The following is a 23,091-nucleotide window of genomic DNA, read 5'->3' as shown; positions in this document are numbered from 1 at the left end:
TATCCGAGGTTCGACTATCAGCCGAATTCTCCTTTCCAGGAAACAAGTAACAGTAAACAGAAGCAAACAAGTAATAAACAAAGTGGCAGGTTACACACAATTATGCTGTACTTCGTACTCTGTACTCCGCAGAACAACGTCTGTGATGTGATGGAGAGGACTGACACACATCTCAGGCCACGGTGAAGCTGGAAATGTTCACCAGGTCACGGGTGACCAAGCCTGAGCAAATGAACTAAACCAGTACTTCAGCAGATTTGATTCTGCCCAGCCCCCAGTCTCCATCCACAAGGCCCGCTATTCACGCCTTTCTATACCAAGCGTCTCCTCCCAGCTGCAGCAGTTCGCAGCTCAGCAGGAGGCACCACCTCAGGAGGTCCCCTCCACCACACACACACATCCAGGGCCTGGACATTGATACTACGAACACATTTAAATACCTGGGTGTTCACCTAAACAATAAACTGGACTGGTTAAACAACACAAGCTCTTCTGTTTTTTCCTGTATTTGTAATTTCTCACAGGACATGGCACAGAGCAGCTCAAATCTTTTTCGCATAATTGGCTGATTATTGTTGCAAAAATCAACCTATACACCACGCTCACACGCAAATTGAGTAATGTATTTATATTTTCCTTTCCAAACGATATTGACTGCAATCAAGCTGTCTTCTGGTTAATTTGTCCAGGAGATAAAATACAAAATACATCCATTTTCTTGTTTCTCTTGATATGAGCGAAAAGCGGATTATAATCAAAGCAACGTGCTAAAAACTGACAAACCACCTGAAAATATCTTTTTAAAAAACAGACACAGAATTGGATTAGATTAAAATACGAAAAACGAGAAAACGACTCGTGTATTTAGATTTTAATTTGGTAGGAAAATCAAAATGGTACAACATACACGGTCCCTGCCCCCGCGATCTGCCCCGGATAACCTTTCATTAAAAATTAAAAGCAGGGGTAATGAGTGAACAACTTTAAACAGCTTTAAATCCAATTATTTTTGCCTGGTTTATTGGTTTGTAAGGCGGTGCTTCGATTAAAATCTGTTTGCCGCTTATATCACGACAAACGAGAAAGCCAGTGAAAGTGGATGGATAGACAGATGGTAAATCAAACTGTTGAAATGTACACGGGCCGACTAAGTCATCTCAGCCACTCATTCAGTTACAATGACAAGCACAGCCAAACAAAGTCTTGCTACATCTAGTGCGCCACACCAATCTTTCTCTCGTTGAGTGCATTTGCAAATGCATCCATTTCTGTGTAACGGTCAAGCTCTGTTTGGACACATGACTTCGAAACAGGTCACTCAGGCCTCTATTGTTTTATTCAGAGTCAACGATTGGTCATTTATGCAAACCATAGACCATTAAGGTGTGTGTAAGTTTGATGTCTCTACCAAAATTAAAAGCTGAAGTAACGAGAGATCTCAGCCACTCATTCAGTTACAATGAAACGCGCAGTCCAAACATGTCAAACTGCAGACACAGAGTAAACACATACAAACATGTTGTTGTAATGCGTCGCTGTAGATCTGCTGCAGATCTCTACAATCGACAACTGCTGTAAAACAAATTCCTATGATTATTATGGTTATTTACGTAAAATCTACGACTACTCAAAAACATTCATTAACAAGTTGTGGAGGTTTAAAACCAAAATAGCGGCTGTAGTCACAGATGGACTGCGCTCTACGTCTTTAGTTGGCCATGCACATTCAAATTATATTAATTAAACCGCGACCCATAATCACAGAATTATGTGAAGCCAATATATTGTATCAGATTTTAGAGCGGTGGGTATGTACATATTCTTAAGAGACGTCTGCTCTTTAAAGACACAAAAAAGCTGAGGAGAATAAAAACAAGTGTGTGGCGCAGGTCTGTCTTAAACTAGACAGAACGATTATAACTTTGCAGTGAACAGAAAATAACTAAGCCATCAGCTATTGCCTAGTTAGAGCAATAACAAGGAATCAAACTCACGCCAACTTAAACAAGACAATCGCCACTCAGCTTATCCACTGGACTACCGGAGGACATCGGAATTACCCTGTAGAAGGATGGTCATGGATAATGTCTCAATTAGACGATATTTATTTGATAGCAAGTTGTTGCGCTTCATACTCCCCACATTTGAGCACACAACAGATACTTTATAGCAAAAACTTAATAGTAAAATAGGTCTGGTGTAATAAGTACAGAAGAAATAAATTGCATAGTAAAAGCAATAAAAACGGATCAAACTCACGCTAACTCAGCCAAGACAACAGTCATTCAGCTTAACCACTGGACTAACAGAGGATATAGGAAGGGTACCGTAGAATGACTAGTCATGGATAATGTTTCAATTTGAATGCGACAATATTTATTTGAAATCAAGTTGTTGCACTTCATACTCCCCACATTTGAGCACACAACAGATACTTCATAGTAAAATAGGTGTGGTGTAATATATGTGTGTTACAGCAAGAAATGAACAGTCGGACCTCAGTTACTCTGTAGTGCATTGGAGTCTTCTAATCAACGCTGCGTCACCTGGTGGTTAAAACGAGACTAGCGTCCAGATTTTTTTACCCCACTGCAGTATTAAAAACCTTTAGTCAGCGATGCACCCGCTGCACCGTGACGATGCAACGGTACTGCAGTGAAAACGCTAGTCGCTTTGATCTGCTACCACTGTATCTGAAAACGCTATGAAGCTGGTTACCATTTAAATTAGAAACTAGGTAAACTTGAACACAGGTACATGATATTGTGTGACATTAAACCGGTCCATGGTGCTTACTTACTCAGTGCTCATTCCGCTCATTCCACATTACTCTTCAGCAGTAGAGTCCGCAACATCATCCAAGAGAAACCGGCAGCAGTAAAGCCGATATTGTCTACAAAATATAGTAGTAGTACTGCATTAGTTGCTGCTTGGCAATCAAAGCTAATGCACAAGCTACCCTTAGCAATGTAAGCTAATGATACTCCCGACAAACACATGCATCAGCTCGTAACTTTATGCAAACTTCACAGCACAAGCTCAAAAAATACAGTGGTAGCAATTAATCTATCTACAGATGGAGTGGCAAATTTTCTGCCTCGTTGCTGCTGGATTTCACGCTGATCTCGTCATGACATTAGCATGACTTAGGCACCATTCCACCTCGCTAGGTGGAATGGTGAGAACAAAAAAATAAGTCGTTCTCTTGTTATAGCAGCTTTTAAGTTGGTGGAAAAACCAAACCCCCTAAAATTTACACATACCGCAATGACCTATAGTTTGCTCTGCCTCTGAATGAAATGTAAGAGCCCGAATGACAGATTATGTGTCCAGATAGAGCTTAACCGGAAATGTATGCATGTGCAAATATAGGCAACTAGAGAATCAGGTAGGTGGCGTCAACGTCTGAAGCAGACAGTAATGTGACATTCCAACACTTTGGTGCTGAAGAACCACTTAATCATTGGCAGATGAAGCCAATATATTGTTAGATGTTCCCAGATGACTTGGATCAAGTTGTCAATGCATGCTAGTTTTTGTTTGCTGAAGTTGCTGCTGTCTTTATACAGTATGTTCTCGTGTTTAAGTACTGTGTCTGATCCGTGTACGTTCTAACAGTTTGATTTCCCCCTCCAGAAAAAAAGTTGTTTTAGAATGTTTTACAACCCGAGGACCTGTTAATGTGTCTGAACACGCTGGTAACAGCACGTGGTTGTTTGGCTTGGCTGTCATGGCAAAGTAGTCTGGAGCACAGCTCCCAGTAAGTCCAGTAACTTCGTATTGTAACGAGAGACCCCCCCACCACACACTGTGTAAGGTTTGCTCTGACAGTATGCACGTTAGACGCCAGACGCGTGGCCTTTGATAGTGAGACTTTTATTTTGAAACACAGTACAACGAAGACAGGAAGCCGGAGTTCAAGGGACACTTAACTAATGGATTTATATTTTCCTTTCTAGACAACATCGGCTGAAATCAAACCATTTTCATGAGTAATAAGGACTGTTTTACACTTATTTAGTCGAAGACAAAACTCAAGAGGACAATTCGCCTAGCTGCACCTAATCTGTGGAACTCTCACCCAGAGCACTCGAGAATGCCACAGACTGTGGAAGCTTCGTAAAACTTATTTATTTATCAGAGCTTTCAAAGTCGGCAAAATCCAGCGTCGCTCAGATTTATTTGAGACATCTGATTCTCCAGCAGAAATAATATAATAAAATCAAACGCTGTACCTGGGAGCGCGGCACTCGTCTGTCTAAGCATACAGCTGCTTTTTTCGGTCATCCTCCTGGACGTTTCCCCACTTTTAATGCACTCCAGTTCCACACAGTCACATTCAAGCTGGGCTGTATGGCCTTGTCCACTGTCCCCTGCTTCTCCCTGGTTGGGGAGGGAGGGCCACAGTTCTAGAGGTGCTGCAGGCCCTGCCTGATCCCTTTGTTCTGTGCTATTTCCTGTCCACATCTTTCCACTAAAACACCTTTTTCTATTTTTATTCAGACAGTAAAAACGCTTCTAACATTTACGACATTTAATAACAATCCATTCCATCACATTTGGGCTGTAGCAGAAGATAAATGCAACATTTCCTTGTGCTGCAGTGCCTGGAGCTCCTCCCAGGAAGGTGGAGGTAGACGCCCTCAACTCTACTGCTGTCAGGGTGACATGGAAGCCGCCTCTGTTTGTGAAACAGCATGGCCAAATCAGAGGCTACCAGCTAATCTACTCCAGGCTGGAGAATGGGGAGCCCCACGGCTATCCAGCCATCTTGGACATTTCTTTGCCTGAAACCCAGGTAATGTCACACCAAAGTCCACTGTGTTTCTGCCTAGTGGTCTGTCCTAAGGCTGCTTTAGCAGACATACTGTAGCAGGCATTTGTGTTCATCATTTTTCACACATCCACTGAGGGGAGCAGCAGGCAGCCACAGTGCAGCGCAGCACCTGTGGAACTAGTGCGAGGTGTTTTACTCAACACTCTTGCTGCTTTCCCAAGCCAATGTTCAACCAACTGAGCCACCAAGCAGAATTTACCTTGTTTGCAGCGCTGAGAATGAGAGGTTTAAAGACCGGAGAGGGTAGACCCTCTAGCCTAACACCTGCCTCAACAGATGTAGGGTCTCCCCTTAATGAAATGAACCTGCTGGTATGTAGGTCGCTTTCATTTAAAGTTGCTTAGCCACACAATACGAAACATTTCTAAATGGAGAATGAAAGCAAAGTGGAAAATCTATATTAGATGTAAAATATTTTAACATTTAAAAAAAATACAAGTCACTAAAATTCCAAAACACTATAACATGAAAGCAGCTGACATTAACCTTGCAAATGCTTTTATGCACATCAAAGTTAAGCACATGAAGGCAGTCTTATCATAGATAAGACTAATGCGTGCAAAGAATGTCTTATCTTACCCTGGAAGAAATCTTACCCTGAAGAAAACAGACGAAACAGATTAACAGGGAGTGTGGGCTGTTTTATCCTGCTGAAAATACATTTGTGATTAGATCCAGATGCCCTTCATGATATATTTATATGATGAGAAAACATAATTTGCCTTATTCTATCACAATCAATTCGTTTTATGTTTTATGTACTGCTTAGACTGCAAAGTCAAAGACTTAAGACTAATTAACACAGCCAATGTCAGCGACCTGAGGAGAACGTTGGTGGTGTTTAGATCGTGGTCCCAAATCAGAGCGTTCCTGTCCTATCTGTGTAAGCCACAGGCCACATAAAGGGATGACATCAGGACCCATAAACAGCTTTGTACAGCCCCCTCACACCTCAGAGCTTTTCTTGAGGCAGTTGTTTTAGCTAATGAGCGTCAACAGACTGTGATTCTCTGCACCTCACAAATGCCAGACTTACTGGCCTTTCTGCTGCAAGGCTCCATCTGGACGAGGTCAACCTGCTTCGACTTTTTGTTTCACTGTGTCCACTGCATTTTAAAAGACCCTAGTCAGTGTGTGTAACTGTGCAGCATCCCGCAGCTGTTGTGGGCTTTGCTGTCACAGAAAGTATTTAAGTTCAACTATGTGGTTTCAGTGGATGTCATCACGGTGATGGACACGAACTTACAACTTTGACACAGCTCTGTTTTGTCACAACTATACTATACTGTATTTTTTGAGGTGGATGGGCTGAGCTTAATATGCAGTAGCTTGACTTGCCAGCCATCACAGGTACACATGTAGTAAATTTACAGCTGCCAGTTTGAAAATGGACAAACTCGAACCACCACTACGTTAATGTTTAAACAGATACATATTAAATTTATTACAAGTGGTGACATAATATTATTAGCAAGGAAGAATAAAAAAATAAATAAATAAAATAAAATAAAATAAAAATTTCATAAAAATGTATATAGTGCCAAATAACAACAGGCTTATCTCAAGGCACAACTAAACCCAACAAATTCCACATACAGCAAGCCTTTAATTACAATTTGACAGTAACAGTGAAGAGAAAAACCTCCCTCTCTAACGAGGAAGAAAACCTCCAGCAGAACCAGGCTGGATGTGAGCAGCCATCTGCCTCCTCCGGTTGGGGTGAGGGGAGAGAGAGGGAGAGAGAGCGGGAAAAGCACAGCAACAAAAACAAGCAACTGAGTACAGGCTGGATGGTTGGAACCGCAGCTGCCCATCACAGACACGTAGCTCTGATTCCGATGATACCTGTAGGTGAGGACAGAGTGGAGGAGAGAGAGAGAGAGAGAGAGAGAGAGAGAGAGCAGCGGAGAAGCACTACTGGAGAGACAGAGACAAGGTTAGGTCAACATAGAACAATGATGGGAGGTTATTGGACAGAAGAGGTAGAAGGAAACAGAGGAGCTCAGTGTATAAATTAAGTCCTGCAGCAGTCTATGTCTATTGCAGCTTAACTTAAGAGATAGTTCCTGTGACTAACAATCTTTGCCAGTGACCTGAACCATCTCTAACTATACGCTTTATCAAAAAGGAAGGTTTTAAGCCTGATCTTAAAGGTGGAGAGTGTGGCAGCTTCTTAAACTTGAACGGGGAGCCACAGGAGAGGAGCTTGGTAGCCAAAAGCTCCCATTCTACATTTAAAGACTCTAGGAACCACAAGTAGCCCAGCGCTCTGAGAACGAAGTGTTCTGCTGGAGCATAAGGAACTATGAGGTCTTTAAGATAAGAAGGAGCTTTATCATTAAGTGCTTTGTAGGTGAGTAGAAGAATTTTAAATTCTATCCTACATTTTACAAGCAGCCAGTGCAGAGAAGCAAATGTAAGAGAAATATTATCTCCCATCAAAGTCCAATCAAAACTCTGGCTGCAGCATTTTGAATTAACTGGAGGCTTTTTGAGGAGTAGTTATGACATGCTATAAGTAAGGCGTTACAGTAGCCAGCCTAGAGGTAACAAATGCATTGATTGGGTTTCGCTGCATTGCTTTGAGACAGGATGCTTCTAAATTTAGCTATATTTCTAAGATGAAAGTAGGCGGTTCTGGAGGTTTGCTTATTGTTTGATAGAAAATAGAGATTCTGATCAAAGATGACACAAATGTTCCTTACAGTAGAATCTGAAGCTAATTTTATATCATCTAGGGTGGCTATAACTACCATGATTGTCGTGTCAACATTTATTCCCTTGAAGTTGAGCGTCTTAAAATATGAAGTGCATTTTAAATTGAAATTATTATTATTTTTTATTATTATTTGTTATTTTTTATTGTAAACAGTATTAATTGCACAATTTGGACTGATGACACCGTAATAATCATGGCTAATTAGGGAAGAAACTGCAGTTCATGTTGATTGACTGGTTGCTCTTAGTTAGCATATGACTACAATTTAGTGAAAAAAATCCGTTGATAGAGTGAAAACTGTGGCTATAGTGACGAGTAAATAAAAAATTATGGCTTAAAAAGATGTGCTCTCACACTCTAGCTGTGACATCACACACTCACGCTCATGCAATACACACTAATGGAATCACTGAAAAATCACTGAAAACCACATGATATTTAAACACTCACATGTTGAAATCTATAAAAGACACAAGGACACTGATTTACACAGGTATGATGATGGACGTTTTTGAAGTTTAAATGGTGTTTCTACGCCAAAGTATGACGAGGACAAACGCTGAAAAGGGAAAGTTGATGAAAAGTTGAACAATGATTCCCATAGACGACCATTATAAAAATACGATTTTAAAAGTTGAATATCGTTAAAAGTTGAAAAGCTGAAAACGTGAAAAGTACTAGCACACCTCTCCTAAAGAGGACACGTTTAGAAAGTCGAATGACGTTTCTACGATCAACCATGGAGACCTTGAAAGTTGCAGTTAGTTTGGACACTCCTAAACCTGCAGGACTGGACACACTTGACCCTTTCTTCCTGAAGACAGCAGCTCACGTCATTGCAGCCTCCATTTCCTGCCTGTTCAATCTATCTTTAGAATGTGGTGTTTTTCCACAGGATTGGAAGTCTGTAGTGGTCACTCCACTTTTTAAAGGTGGTGACACCTCTAGACCAACCTCACCTGTCTAGACCAATTTCTATCCTCACCTGTATTGCCAAAATATTTGAGACATTGATTAATAAACAGCTTATAAAACACCTGGAGATTAACAATATTCTCAATCCATTACAGTCCGGTTTCAGATCAAGACACAGTTGCAATTCTACTTTGCTCAAAGTCATGAATCATTTCAATCAATCATCATAGATAATAAACAGTACTGTACAGCTATATTTATCGATCTGGCTAAGGCTTTTGACGCTGTGGATCATTCAATATTGTTGGACAGGCCTTTCCGAGGGCTGCCTAGCTTGGTCTAGGACAGGCCTTTCCGAGGGCTGCCTAGCTTGGTCTAGAAACTACTGCTTTGACCGTTTTCACTCAGTGAGGGGGGAGGGTTTTCTCTCTGATCCAGTGTATTTATCTAAGGGTGTTCCTCAAGGATCTGTACTAGGTCCACCATTATTTAATACTTATGTTAACAATATTCCATGAGTTACTGGTGACTCACATATACTTTTGTATGCCGATGATACTATCATTTACTCTCAATTCATCGTTGACCATTGCACTAGCTTCTCTGCAGAAAGGTTTCGATAGCATTCAACATGGTTTTTCTGAACTACAGTTTTAAACACAACCAAAACAAAATGTTTGATTTTAAACAGAAGTTTACCACAACCTCATGGTGCCCTTAAAATCTCTAGATGGTTTTAACATTGATTTTGTTAACTGTTATAAGTATCTGAGCATATGGCTTGACAGCACACTTTCCTTTAAAAAAAACATAAATACTCTGCTTACTAAAGTAAAATAAAAATTAGGCTTTCTTTTCCATTAAAAATCTTAATTTCCTCACTCTGCAAAACATTTACTGGTTAAGCTGTTCAGTTCTCCCTGTTTTCGACTACGGGGGGCAATGTTGTTTATAGGTCAGCCTCCAAAACCCTTATACATAAATTTGATGTTATTTTCCACTATGCCATTCTCAATACTCACCAATGTAATTTGTATTCACTGGTGAATTGGCCTTCTCCTCACTCCCACAGACAGTCTCATTGCTTCCTGTTTATTTACGAAACCCTTACTGGGAAAACTGCTACATACTTGAGGTCACTTCTCAAAATCCACAACTCTAGTCATAGCCTTTGTTCAAGCAGTTTAACTAGTCTGGATCTTCCAAAAGTCCGGACTTCCTTCGGTCATAACTATTTTAAGTTTTTTACACCGTTTGACTGGAATATGATATAAAAGGGTAGGGAGTTGTTATCACAAAAATAATTTCACTTTATGAGTCCCGAGGCTTCATTAAGCACCTGGTGTAAGTTTTATGTTTGAGGAGTAACAATTGTGGCCACAGTTGTGATTTAAAAATGCTGTTTCTCCCCAGAAGTCAGCAAAACATTTCCACTGGAGTCTACAGGAGGAATTCTGGAACTCTCTGTGCTTTGAGGCAGATACAGACTAATGTGTAGTTCTGGGGGCTTAACCATGTACATTATTGGAAAGAAGACAAGTATGAGTAAGACTGAGTGACAAAAATATGAAACTGAAACTTTCTAAAATTTCTTCATCTATGATATAGATGAATTAAAATAGTAACACATTAAGCGTATAACTAAATATATCTGAGAAATACAAATGTTTATATTATAATGTGAACATACGGAATAATAAACTACAAAGATTAGAAAAACAATACAGTGAATGCTGGAAGCATTTCCATAAGAAAATTGACAGTGAATGCTTCCATGCTGAATGTATTCCTGAAGAATGAAGCATGTAAAGCATATCATAATCCATCCATCCATTTTCCAAGCCGCTTATTCCCTAATGCGGGGTCATGGGGGTGCTGGAGCCTAACTCAGGCGGCTATGGGCGAGAAGCAGGGTACACCCCTGCTTTATTTTAAAAGCAGAAACCAAAAAAGTTTAGAGCTTAGTTAGTAGCACTAAAAGTTTAGCGATGATTGATGAAAATGATTTACAGGAAGCTTGTGTGTCAGAGACGAAGACAGACGTGGAGACGGAGCTAGGACCAGAGACGAAGACAGACGTGGAGACGGAGCGGGGACCAGAGACGAAGACATCCGTGGAGACGTGGCCGGAACCAGAGACAAGGACAGACGTGGAGACGTGGCCGGAACCGGACCACCAGGACCCGATGCAGATGTGACCGGAGCCGGACCACCAGGACCCGATGCAGACGTGACCGGAACTGGGCCACCAGGACCCGATGCAGACGTGACCGGAGCCGGGTCACCAGGAACCGATGCCGGCGTGACCGGAGCTGGGCCACCAGGAACCGATGCAGGCGTGGCCGGAGCCGGGCCACCAGGAACCGATGCAGGCGTGGCCGGAGCCGGACCACCAGGAGCTGAGACGAGCGTGGCCGGACCACCAGGAGCTGAGACGAGCGTGGCCGGGACCGGGCCCCCAGGAGCTGAGGCAGATGTGATCTGTGCCAGATCACCAAGAACCGGGGTCAACGTAGCAGATGTCGGACCACCAGGAGCTGCCTCTGCGAGTGTGGCTGGACCACCGGCGGCCGGTGCAGATGGATCTCTGCAGGAACCTCCCTCGGAACGGCTCCTGTGCACAAAGGAACAGAAAAGTCTCTGCAGGACCACCAGGAACTGCAGCAGGAACGACCTCCTCCTGGAGGCCGACAGGAACTGCAGCGGAAGCGGCAACAGGAACGACCCCCTCCTGGAGGCCGACAGGAACTGCAGCGGAAACGGCAACAGGAACGACCCCCTCCTGGAGGCCGACAGGAACTGCAACTGAAACGGCAACAGGAACGACGCCCTCCTGGAGGCCAACAGGAACTGCAGCGGAAACGGCAACAGGCGCGACCTCCTCCTGGAGGTCAGCGGGAACCCGACAGGAACAGGAACTAGAACGGCGCCCTCTGTGGGGCCGACAAGAACAGGAACTAAAACATCGTCCTCACAGGAGACGACAGGAAGAGGAACTAGAACGGCGCCCTCCGTGGAGCCGGCAGGAACAGGAACTAGAACGGCCCCTTCAGGGCCGACGGGAACTAGATGGCCCCTTCAGGGCCGACGGGAACTAGAACGGCCCCTTCAGGGCCAATGGGAGCTGGAACGGCCTCTTCAGGACCGACGGGAGCTGGAACGGCGTCCTTACCGGGGAGTGCTGCTCGTGGACTCCTCACTCTGAACGTGACAAGGCTGGACTGGAACCTGAACGTGACAAGGCTGGGCTGGAACCTGAACGTGACAAGGCTGAGCTGGAACCTGAACGTGACAAGGCTGAGCTGGAACCTGAGCGAACGACCCCCTCCTGGAGGCCGACAGGAACTGCAGCGGAAACGGCAACAGGAACGACCCCCTACTGGAGGCCAACAGGAACTGCAGCGGAAACAGCAACAGGCGCGACCTCCTCCTGGAGGTCAGCGGGAACCGCAGCAGGCACTGCAATAGGCGCGACCCCTTCCTGGGGGTCGTCGGGAACCGCAGCAGGCACTGCGACAGGCGCGACCCCCACCTGGGGGTTGTCGGGAACCGCAGCAGGCACTGCGACAGGTGCGACCCCCACCTGGGGGTCGTCGGGAACCGCAGCAGGCACTGCGACAGGTGCGACCCCCACCTGGGGGTCGTCGGGAACCGCAGCAGGCACTGCGACAGGCGCGACCCCCACCTGGGGGTCGTCGGGAACCGCAGCAGGCACTGCGACAGGGGCGGCCTCTCCAAGTCCGACGGGAGCCGGGACGGCCCCTCCAGGGCCGACAGGAACAGGAACTAGAACGGCGTCCTCACAGGAGCCGACAGGAACTAGAACGACGTCCTCACAGGAGCCGACAGGAACAGGAACTAGAACGGCGCCTCCCGTGGAGCCGACAGGAACAGGAACTAGAACGGCGCCCTCCGTGGGGCCGACAAGAACAGGAACTAGAACGGTGTCCTCACAGGAGCCGACAGGAAGAGGAACTAGAACGGCGCCCTCCGTGGGGCCGACAAGAACAGGAACTAAAACGGCGTCCTCACAGGAGCCGACAGGAAGAGGAACTAGAACGGCGCCCTCCGTGGAGCCGTCAGGAACAGGAACTAGAACGGCCCCTTCAGGGCTGACGGGAACTGGAACGGCCCCTTCAGGGCCGACGGGAGCTGGAACGGCGTCCTTACCGGGGAGTACTGCTCGTGGACTCCTCACTGGAGCCGGCAGTGCTGCTCGCAGACTCCTCACTGGAGCCGGCAGTGCTGCTCGCGGATTCCTCACTGGAGCCAACAGAGATTGGGACGGCGTCCTCTTCAGGAGCCGGCAGGGCTGCTTGCAGCTGCCGAGCCCGACTGGACTGGATCCTGAGCGTGACTCGACTGGACTGGATCCTGAGCGTGACTCAACTGGACTGGACTCTGAACGTGACAAGGCTGGACTGGACTCTGAACATGACAAGGCTGGACTGGAACCTGAACGTGACAAGGCTGGGCTGGAACCTGAACGTGACAAGGCTGAGCTGGAACCTGAACGTGACAAGGCTGAGCGGAGCACGACTGAACTGGGGCTGGAGCCTGAACGGAGCACGACTGAACTGGGGCTGGAAACTGAGCAGAGCACGACTGAACTGGGGCTGGAAACTGAGCACAGCACGGCTTGGCTGAAAAGTGAGCAGAGCACGGCTGGGCTGGAAACTGTGTAGAGCACGGCTGGGCTGACTGAGACGCGGGGACTGATGTGGTTGCTGGTTGCAGTTCTGTGGATAGAACGTGGGCATGAGGCGTGAAACCGTACCGGTGCAGGAATTCCTCCCAGTGGGGTAAAACTGGAGTTGGGCAGGCTGGTGCAGCAGCAACGGTCAGACGAGGCTGGCAAAAGGAAACTGAAACCGGGACCGCGGGCGGGAGGAGCAGAGAAGTCAGCTGAATCCGGGAGCATCGAGGAGGCGACAAGGACCGGCGTAATCCGAGCAGACGGCGTGGGGGCTGGTGCGGTGCAGAGCGCGCTGTCTAACTCTCCGAGTCGCGCACACATCCACTCGTAGAGGCGACGGACACTGGGGTGTTCTAGAACGCTGTCCTCGTCCTCCAAGATGCACACCGCCACCTCCACGGCGCTTCACTGGACTTCCCGGTTGGGCGCCATTCGGTAATCCTCCGCGAGGAGTTTAAAATATTGCGGAGGTCGCTGGGTAGCTCGGCGCATGTAAACTCCATTCTCTCCGCGAGCAATTGATACTCGCAGCCAAACAGGCAGGGAGGACAACAAAAAAAAAACATTCACTGACCTGGATGGAGGCTGAGCACTGGCTGGGTCCAAGTCTGGCCAGATTGTTCTGTCAGGAACACACGGAGGAGGACCCAAATGCACAGTGCGGACGAGGGTTATAGTTAACAAACAGCGTTTATTGTCCAAAACGTAGTCAGGCGATCCAGGTCATATACGTGAGGGCTCAGTTTAAAGGCACAAAAGAGGCAGGCAGGATCAGGTCCGGGAAACATGCAGGAGTTCGGTACACAGGTAAACACGGCAGAGGGACAGACTAGGGCTAGGCAAAACTCGTGGTCAGACCGTCGGAAAAATTACCGGTAGATCCAGGCGAAGGTACAGACAGGGTGTTGACATGAATCGGCGGTCAGGTACGGACAGGATCGTGCAACAAGATTAGCTATACGGCAACGCTGGAATGGGGTACTGAGACTCGACAATCTGGCAACTGAGTGCTGGAGGAAGTGAATCTTAAATAACGGGTTTGATTGCTAACAACTGGCAGGTGTGCTTAATGAAACAGAGATATTAAAACGTGTGCTCTGGGTGTGTCATAGTTCACGCTATTTCCTGTTTTAATTTGTAATACTTCCTGTCTCTCAGTTCAGTTCCTGGATCACTCAGCACACCTGCCAACAGTTAATTAATCAGCACCAGTATATAGCCTCCACCTCTCACAGACTCCAGATGCCAGATTGTTAGGTTCAGTACTTCTTTCCAGCATTTAGTATCTTGTCTCCCGTGTATTGATCCTGACTCCCTTGACTACTGCATCCTGCCTGAACCTTGTTTGTTGCCTTTGCCTGGAAAAGAACTTTGCTTGAACATCTGACCGTGAGTTTGCCTAGCCCTTGTCTGTACCGTCACCGAGATCCTCTGTGTACCGAACCTTGCCTGTCTACTGGACCTGAGATTGCCTGCCCCCCGTCTGTGCATTAATACCGTGCTCTTTGTGTATGACCTGGACCGCCTGACTCTGCTTGTAGAAATAAAGCCTGTATTTATCCTCAACCTGCCTTTGTGCTGTGCATGTGGGTCCGACGTCTGCCCAAGCCTGACAGGGAAGTCCACAAAAGTAAGACAGGAACCAGAACCAAAACATAACAACATAAGTCCCTTCAAAATAAAACTTAAAACGAAACCAAAACCTGACAATAATAAACCAGTAAGTACTTGATTTTAAAATAAAATCAATACCGATTTACAATTAACCATTCAAAAGCAGAAATGATTCTATTAAAGCTAAAAATTTGGTTTGAGGTTTTTTTTTTAAAAGGACTTGGAGATGTGTGTGCTTCATAGCTACACTGTAAAATAGTCTTATTACTTGTCACAATTAAGAACAGCTATTAAAGCTAAAACTTTGGATTCGTGCTTTTATTTTGAAAGGATTCAGAGGAAGCCTGTGATTAATTACTAAACAAACAAACAAACAAACAGTGTAATGAACTAATTACTCTGCTGTGCTGTGCTCTGTGCTGTCCTTCTGCCCAGCCCTTTCGAGCCTTTGGTAGGATTTGCTGAGATCAGCCACTTCAGTTAAGTTCCGGTGGTACATTCGATTTTTGACATGAGCTTCCATGTTGTGGAGAGACAGGTTATTGGCCGGTAGTTGGATGGGGCTGTACCCTTTGAGGGATCCTTCATTATCAGGATCGTTTGCCCTTTGGTTAGCTAATCAGTGTGAGTCCTATCCCTTAGCAGCTGGTTCATTTGTGCTGCCAGGCGCTCATGGATTGCAGTGAGCGTATAAACAGGCTTGTTCAAGCTAAACCATAATAGTTATCACAAAAATTATTTCATTTTACGAGTCCCAAGGCTTCAATGAACAAATGAATGAATTTTATGTCTGAGGATTAAAGACTGTAGCCACAGTCGCATTTCAAAAAGTGCCTATTTCTGCGTTTCTCCCAATCGTCTGCCAAAAATGATCATTAGAGTTACAGATGGAGCGGCAAATTTTAGCTGCCTCGTTCCTGAGGTTTGTGTGTGGATAGCTCAATCCGTAAAGTTGCAGGACTTGTATACAGGTGGTCTCTCCATCTCTAACCTGTCTCTCCACAACATGGAAGCCCATGTCAGGCATCATCGCAGCTAAGATAAATGGGCACATGGGTCAACACATGAGCGAAGCACAGAAGGGCATTGGTAAGGTTACCAGAGGAGCCAAACACCAACTCCTGGTAGACAGAACAGTCGCCCAAGACTGCAGATTGCAACACAACAACCTGTGCACAGCCTGGATCGACTACAAGAAAGCTTATGACTCAATGCCACACACATGGATCACTGAATGCTTGGAGCTGTACAACATCAATAGAAGGGCCTTCATTGCAAAATCGATGAGGTCGTGGAGAACCACCCTTGAAGCCAATGGGAAGCCACTTGCCCAAGTATCCATCAAATGTGGCATATACCAAGGAGATGCACTGTCCCCACTGTTGTTCTGCATAGGTCTGAAGCCAAATAATAACCCTAAGTCACCTTCTCTGCATGGATGAAATCAATTTTTACGCCAAGAATGAGCGAGAAATTGACTCACTGATCCACACCACCAGGATCTACAGCTCGAACATTGGGATGTCATTCAGACTCGAGAAATGTGGGAGGATGGTGACAAAGAGAGGCAAGGTTATCCACAGAGAAGGGGTCTCACTCCCAGAAGGAACAATAGCAGACATTGAGGACAGTTACAAGTACCTTGGAATACCACAGGCGAATGGCAACCTTGAACAGGCAACAAGGAATGGAGCAACAGACAAATACCTCAAACGAGTAAGGCAAGTCCTAAGAAGCCAGCTCAACGGCAGGAACAAATCCCAGGCAATAAACAGCTACGCCCTGCCAGTGATCAGATACCCTGTGGGAATAATAAGGTGGCCAAAGGAAGAGATACAGACCACAGATGTTAAGACACGAAAGCCCCTCACCATGCATGGAGGGTTCCACCCCTATTCCAGCACCCTGAGACTGTACGCTAGCCGCAAGGAAGGAGGCCGAGGACTAGTGAGCGTGAGAGCCACTATCCAGGATGAAACATCATTCGAGGAGAAGATGCTGGAACCATCATGGGAGGACAAGCCCTTGCACGGGATGTACCACCGGAACATAAGTGAAGTGGCTGATCTCAACAAATCCTACCAATGGCTTGAAAGGGCTGGGCTGAAGGACAGCACAGAGGCACTCATCCTGGCTGCACAGGAGCAGGCCCTGAGCACAGGGCACAAAGTGCACACAAAGTCTTGTTCAGCTTTTTAATATCTTTAATACTTCGATTTATAGCAGTTTAAGTATAGGCTGGTTTTTGAGCAATTTTCAGCTTTTGTTTAGCAAATACCCTCACAGTCATTTTCCATACCCTTTCAAAATAAAAGCACCAATCCGATTTTTTAGCTTTAATAGCATTATGTCTGCTTTTAAAAAGTTATTTTTATGACTCGTCAACGAGATTACTTTACAGTTTAACAATTAACCACAGACACTTTCTCCAAATCCTTTCAAAGTAAAAGTACTAATCCAAATATTGAGTTTGTATACCAGTGCTTCTGCCTTTGACTGTTTTTATTATGACTAGTTAATGAGACTATTTTACATTTTAGTAATTAGGCAAACACACTTCGTGCACATCCTTTCAAAATAAAAGCACCAATTCAATCCTTTGCCTAAAAAGCACTGCTTTGGATTGGTTACATATGATTAATTACTGAGCCTTTTTTATTGTTAACCTCTGTTAACCTATGAGTGATGGTTCAATTTCCATTACCATATTCACCTTTTTATCAGGTCTATTTTTTTAAGTTTTGCAACCTTCAGCTTTTTGTTTGTTATGCATATACACGTCGTTCAAGTCATTTTAAAATAAATGCACCAATCTATATATTTAACCTTAATAGCAGTATTTTTGCCTTTTAATGGGTAATTGTGTTTAATTAATAAGACTATTTTAAAGTTTAGGTCTTAAGCATACACGCAGCTCAACAAAATCCTTTTAAAATACCAGTCCAAATCTTTCGCATCATCACCATTTTTACCTTTGAAAGGTTAACTGGGACTAGGTAATAGGACTATTTCATAGTTTAGCAATTAAGCACACACACCTTCTACAAATTATTTTAAAATAAAAGCACCAACCCATATCTTTAGCTTTAATTGCGCTATTTCTGTGTTTGAATGCATAAGTTTGACTAGGTAATGAGACTATTTTACTGCTTAGCAATTACCTTCCTATGATTACTCATTATCCTTTCAAAATAAATGCAGCAATCCAGATTTTAGCTATAAATAGTAATATTTCAGTTTTCAACTAGTTTATTATGACCAATCCTCCAATGCTCCAACCTTTCTACATTTAAAATTCAATTAATTCCTATGCAATTACTCTCTGTTCTAAATGTTTACAAAACTTTCAGCTGTTCTTTCAGGTTTCTGACTGTTTAGCTGTTTTAAAACATTGAGCTACATTTTATCAACTTAAGCAGACCTTTTCAATCGTTTAGCTGCTTCATCTTCTTCTGCAAATAACGAGTTCTATTTAACTCCTCATACTGTACTTTCAATTACATTCATCCATGCTTTAAATGGCTCAACTACTTTCAGCTATGGTGTAAATATTACTCCTATTTTTAACAATTCTTTCACAATACATTGAGCATGAAAACATTCACTGTGCATTTTCTTATGGAAATGCTTTATCTAGTCTAGTTATTGTTTTTGCACATTACAGTGCAAACAATATGTAAACTTTATTTAGGTTTTTTGTAAATAAACAAAGCTTTGCCACATTTGAGAAAGATCTGAAACTGTCTTATTATATTGTTGATGTCTTTTATTGCTTCCTTTGGTGAGACCACAACAATGACACTCGTCCTTTTGCCTTATAAATCCAAGCACATAGCGGTGGAACATTTTAACAGTGGATGTCACTCATAGACTCATGGGAACTGTTCAGCCTTGCAGGCCCACCACCTAGAGTGCATCGGTGATGGCCCTCTTTACGTAACAAAAGCAGCAGTTTACAGATGATTCAGGGTGTCATCTAGCCAAGCAGATCATTTGAACACCTTGTAGATGAAACTGGTATATTTAGAAAACTCGTTACTACAACCACAACGGTTTTCTCTCTATAAACGTATTTTCTTCACTTGTTTGTAGTCATATTTGTCTCCTTTTCAATGATGTGCCTGGCTAAGCCATGAAAACTATACTTTAGTCTGTATCTATCTGAAGGCGAACACAGTTCCAGCAATCCTTCCATTCACTCCAATGGAAAATATTCACTTACTTCTGGGTAAAATCACAGAGGGACAGGCATTTTGAAATCGCGACTGTGGCCACAATTTTCACACCTAAAGCACAAAACCCACACCAGGTGCTCATTGAAGCCTTGGGATTCATAAAGTTATTTTTGCGATAATCTTTATGGTTTTGGTGTAACAAGCCTGTTAAGCTGGGGTGGAAATCAGCCTCACTGCAGCTCTTCTTGTGCTGATCAGTGGAGGTTCCTGCCTGTTCCATGACAACGGTGCAGCTGCAGCAGATAAGGGATTGAGCTCAGTAGCGCTTTGACTTACAAGTCAAACTTCTAATGCTCAGTGTCCACAGCAGCTCTATGCATACAGTATTACTGATGAGTTCATTGAACTGTTGATTCCCCATAAGAGCAGTTGTAGACATTAAGCTTTTTTAAACTACCTGGTCTTTCATATAGTTGAGGGGGTGTTTTTAAGGAATTATTTTAACATTACAGCATTCAACAATATATGCAAATTTATAGCACAATGCATTGTGGGTAATGCACTATTACAGGAACTGATGGTAATAGGAGTGGCCATTGCAATGATTAATAAACAATTATTGCATTAGACTCTTCATATTGAAATAAGAGACTAATCTTTGTGTTTAATATTTTAGGCATGTCAATATTATAAATATTTTAATTAAATTGTTTTTTAGTCACAGAATGCTCTTCAGCTTTGTCCTTTTGCCTATACAGCAGAAAAATCACTGATGCATGATTTTGTAATAAACTATGCACATTAGACTTAATTTATACTTTCGAGACTACAGCAACATTCAATAAATTAATGTAAGAGTCCTTCTTCTCACACAAGAAGCTAGGCCAATCAACTAACTGTCTAGTTAATACTTGTGCTTATCTGGAGGTGAAATCATTTATGGCTCCATTGCTACAAGAACTCAGATTAGTCTGTGCAGACAAAGTGACTTGAAACAATAGCACCTATTGGTGTGGTCCCTTGGCAGACAGCAAGCACCATTTATTTTTCACACACCCAACAAATCACACACAATCCCCTCACTTACGGTGTACCACACAAACAAGAACAAAAACAAAAAGAACACATTACAACCGTAAATGAACAAGATGCTAAATAAATTTCACCAAAGTTATACATTTTTTTGAATCCTAACTTTAACTATAAGACTACAAACACAAGAACGGTTCTTTTACCCATAAGCCTTAACAGTTCAGTGCGGGACTAACTGCTGTGAGCCACTACAATATGTTAAAATTGAAATTGCAATGACTGATGCATGATTTTGTATTAAAATATTCTCATTTGCTTTAGGTTTAGCGTTTTGGGACTGTTGCAACTCTCAAGTCGTTGTTTGAACCAATAAACATGTTATATTCACACACACATATCTCTCTCCATTGTCACAAACAGATGATGGAGGAAGGACCCAAATGCACAGCGTCGGCTTGGTTAAGATCAGAAGTTTAATAATCAAAGTCAGGCAGGCAGAGGTCATACATGTTGTGGCAGCAAACAGGATCCGACAAGGAGTAGGCACAGACGAGGTCAGAGTACAGGCAAAGGTCAACTTACGGCACAGGACTGTCATAGGTTAGGCAAGAGGCAGGGTCAGTAACAAGGCAAGGTCGAACACGATAAGCAAGAGTACAAGAAACACTGGAATGCTGGTCAGGAACAACGCAGACAATCTGGCAAGGTACTGGGGTGAGAGGTGGTGCTTAAATGCTGGGTGACAAATTGCTGATGACATGCAGGTGGTGTTAACAAGAACCGGAAGTGAAGCTGGGTTAACTGGGTATGGACCTAAACAGGAAGTAGTGACAAAATAAAACCGGACATGACTGAAAACGGGACTAAGAAACATGGATAATGACATCAATGTGGAGACACCTCTTCAGCTACAGTGAGTCCTCTTTCAACTACAGTATAAACTGTGGTTCAATGGCTTCAGTCCTTGGCTTGCACCATTTGTTTTGCAGATCCAATCAGCTATACATTCAACTCATTAGCTCGTTTCAGTAATGTTTCAACTGATTAATTACAAATAGTTAATAGGATATAATGTAGCAATATTTCAACTGGTTTGTTTATCATCTTTTCCATTAGTGTGTATTGCGTGAGCTAGAGTGCGTTATGTCACAGCTAGAGTGCGAGGGCATGTTTTTTAAAGATAGAACTTCTGTCTTTAACTCGTCACTACAGACACAGTTTTTACTCAGCTCTATGCATATTACTGATTAGTTCATTACAATGTTTGTTTAGTAATTAATCAGACACTTTCTCTGAATCTTTCAAAATAAAAGCACCAATCCAACTTTTAGCTTTAATAGGACTATTTATGCTTTTGAATGGGTCATTGTGACTAGTTAATGAGACTGTTTTACAGTTGTTAGACTAATATACTGTTTAGCAATTACCTGCACAGGCTTCCTCCAAATCCTTTCAAAATAAAAGCACCAATTCAGATCTTTAGCTAAAAACAGCAATATTTCTGCTTTCAACTAGTTTATTATGAATACTTAATAAGACTGTTTTAACGTTTAGCAATTACCTGCAAGGGCTACCTCCAGATCCTTTCAACACCAATCACCAATGAGTAGGTAATAAGACTATTTTACAATTTAACAATTACTTTCATATGCTTCTTCTACAGTCATAGCACTTCAAAGCGACCACCTTTTTTACTGCAGTACAGTCGCTAGTGCGTGCTAGTGTTTATTGCCAATTGCCAATGCTGCTGATGTCCTTACACAGTTCCCAGGCCAGCCGAGAGACACAGTCCCTCCTCCAGCCAATCCAATATGACAATATAAGTATAATAACATAAAATAGGAATCTATATTTATTCATCAATCTGTTATAAATGTATTTTATATGAATATCTGTACTTCTGGTTTGTTGGTCATGAAGGAAAAATACAAAATGATTTAAAAGATGATTTAATAAAAAGATTTATTATAAAAATAAAGTAAAATAAAAATAATGCTGAAAGCAAATCAAAAACATGGATGTTGATTGTGCACATCAGCAAACCAAAAACCACCTGGGGAGATCAGTGCACACACCACGAAGGTGTGATGCAAAGAGCCCACGATCTTCAAGTTGCTTCTGCCCTTTGACTTCTCTGTCCGACTACGGCGGGAACATCTGTGTCATCATGCGTCATCATCAGAAAAACTAAGATCATCATCAAAGTCATTAAGTGAATTAAAGTCGGAGTTTCTAAACATAGTGCATGTGATATGAGAGTGCTGCTGAGAGTACGCATGATGAGACCTCTAACCAGTGGGATAACGCAACAAGAGAATCACAGCCATCACAAAGATAAAGAAAACAGCTGTGGACATGAAAACAGATTTGTATTTTCCAGACATTTCATCTAGCAAATTCCAAGGTGTAGAATCTATACCAGAGTTAGCTGAGACTCTGAAGGCCGCGGAGCGCCTTCGCCACAATAACATTAGAATCAATGTTATTCAGGATGTAAGTACAACATGCCTCTCCGAACATAACAAACGCCTCCATTCTCTGCTATCAACATGTCTATGGCCATACAACTGTAATGTAATAAAGACAATTAATGTATGTTACTCATTAGTTCCCGGTGGGGTTCTCTTTCATATAATCTTAAGATAGTTTTCATGGTTTCAGATCTTTAATTGTACATTTGGGTGTAAAGTGAATAGGAGAATTAGGGCTTTAACCAGAATGACGATGTGTATTGCTGCTTGTGTTGTCTTATAACCTCTATCATCTGTCGATGAAGGATAAAAGCTAATTGTAGCAGTGAATAAAGTGATTTTGAGCAAACACCAAATCAACTTTAGGATATTTAACCTCAGTGTTGTTGTAAAGTTACATGGAAACATCATATGATTAAGGCACTAATCAGAGTAACATAAAATTAAGTCTAACAGTATGTTTACAATTGATGTTTCGTAACAATCGACTTCGTCCTGTTAAACAGTAGCGTTAGAGTGTTTCCAACCTGTGTGTTGACGCATTGACAGTTTGTTGGGGTTCTTCAGGTTGTGATCAGCTGATCACATAGACACTTGGGATTTGTTATTACCAGGTTTCCCCCCGAATGTCG

At 43.3% G+C, this 23,091-nt stretch overlaps 1 protein-coding gene across 8 annotated transcripts in view; it reads left to right on the top strand.

Moving 5' to 3' along the window:
• ptprfa (protein tyrosine phosphatase receptor type Fa) overlaps positions 1-23,091 on the top strand; it is a 209,463-nt gene that overhangs the window by 92,366 nt on the left and 94,006 nt on the right. For 7 of the 8 annotated variants that reach the window (XR_008694380.1, XM_041070385.2, XM_041070384.2 and 4 more), the window contains one exon: positions 4,605-4,798. The exons of the other annotated variant lie outside the window; for it this stretch is intronic. Coding sequence is in view for 6 of the 7 variants with exons in the window: in XM_041070385.2 (XP_040926319.1) it covers positions 4,605-4,798 (194 nt within the window). In the remaining variant the exon portion in view is untranslated. The remainder of the gene's footprint in view (positions 1-4,604; positions 4,799-23,091) is intronic. 8 annotated transcript variants of the gene reach the window in all.

This window comes from Betta splendens, chromosome 4 (assembly GCF_900634795.4).
Source record: "Betta splendens chromosome 4, fBetSpl5.4, whole genome shotgun sequence".
Taxonomy (NCBI): Eukaryota; Metazoa; Chordata; class Actinopteri; order Anabantiformes; family Osphronemidae; genus Betta; species Betta splendens.
This window is presented reverse-complemented; position numbering and strand designations above follow the sequence as displayed.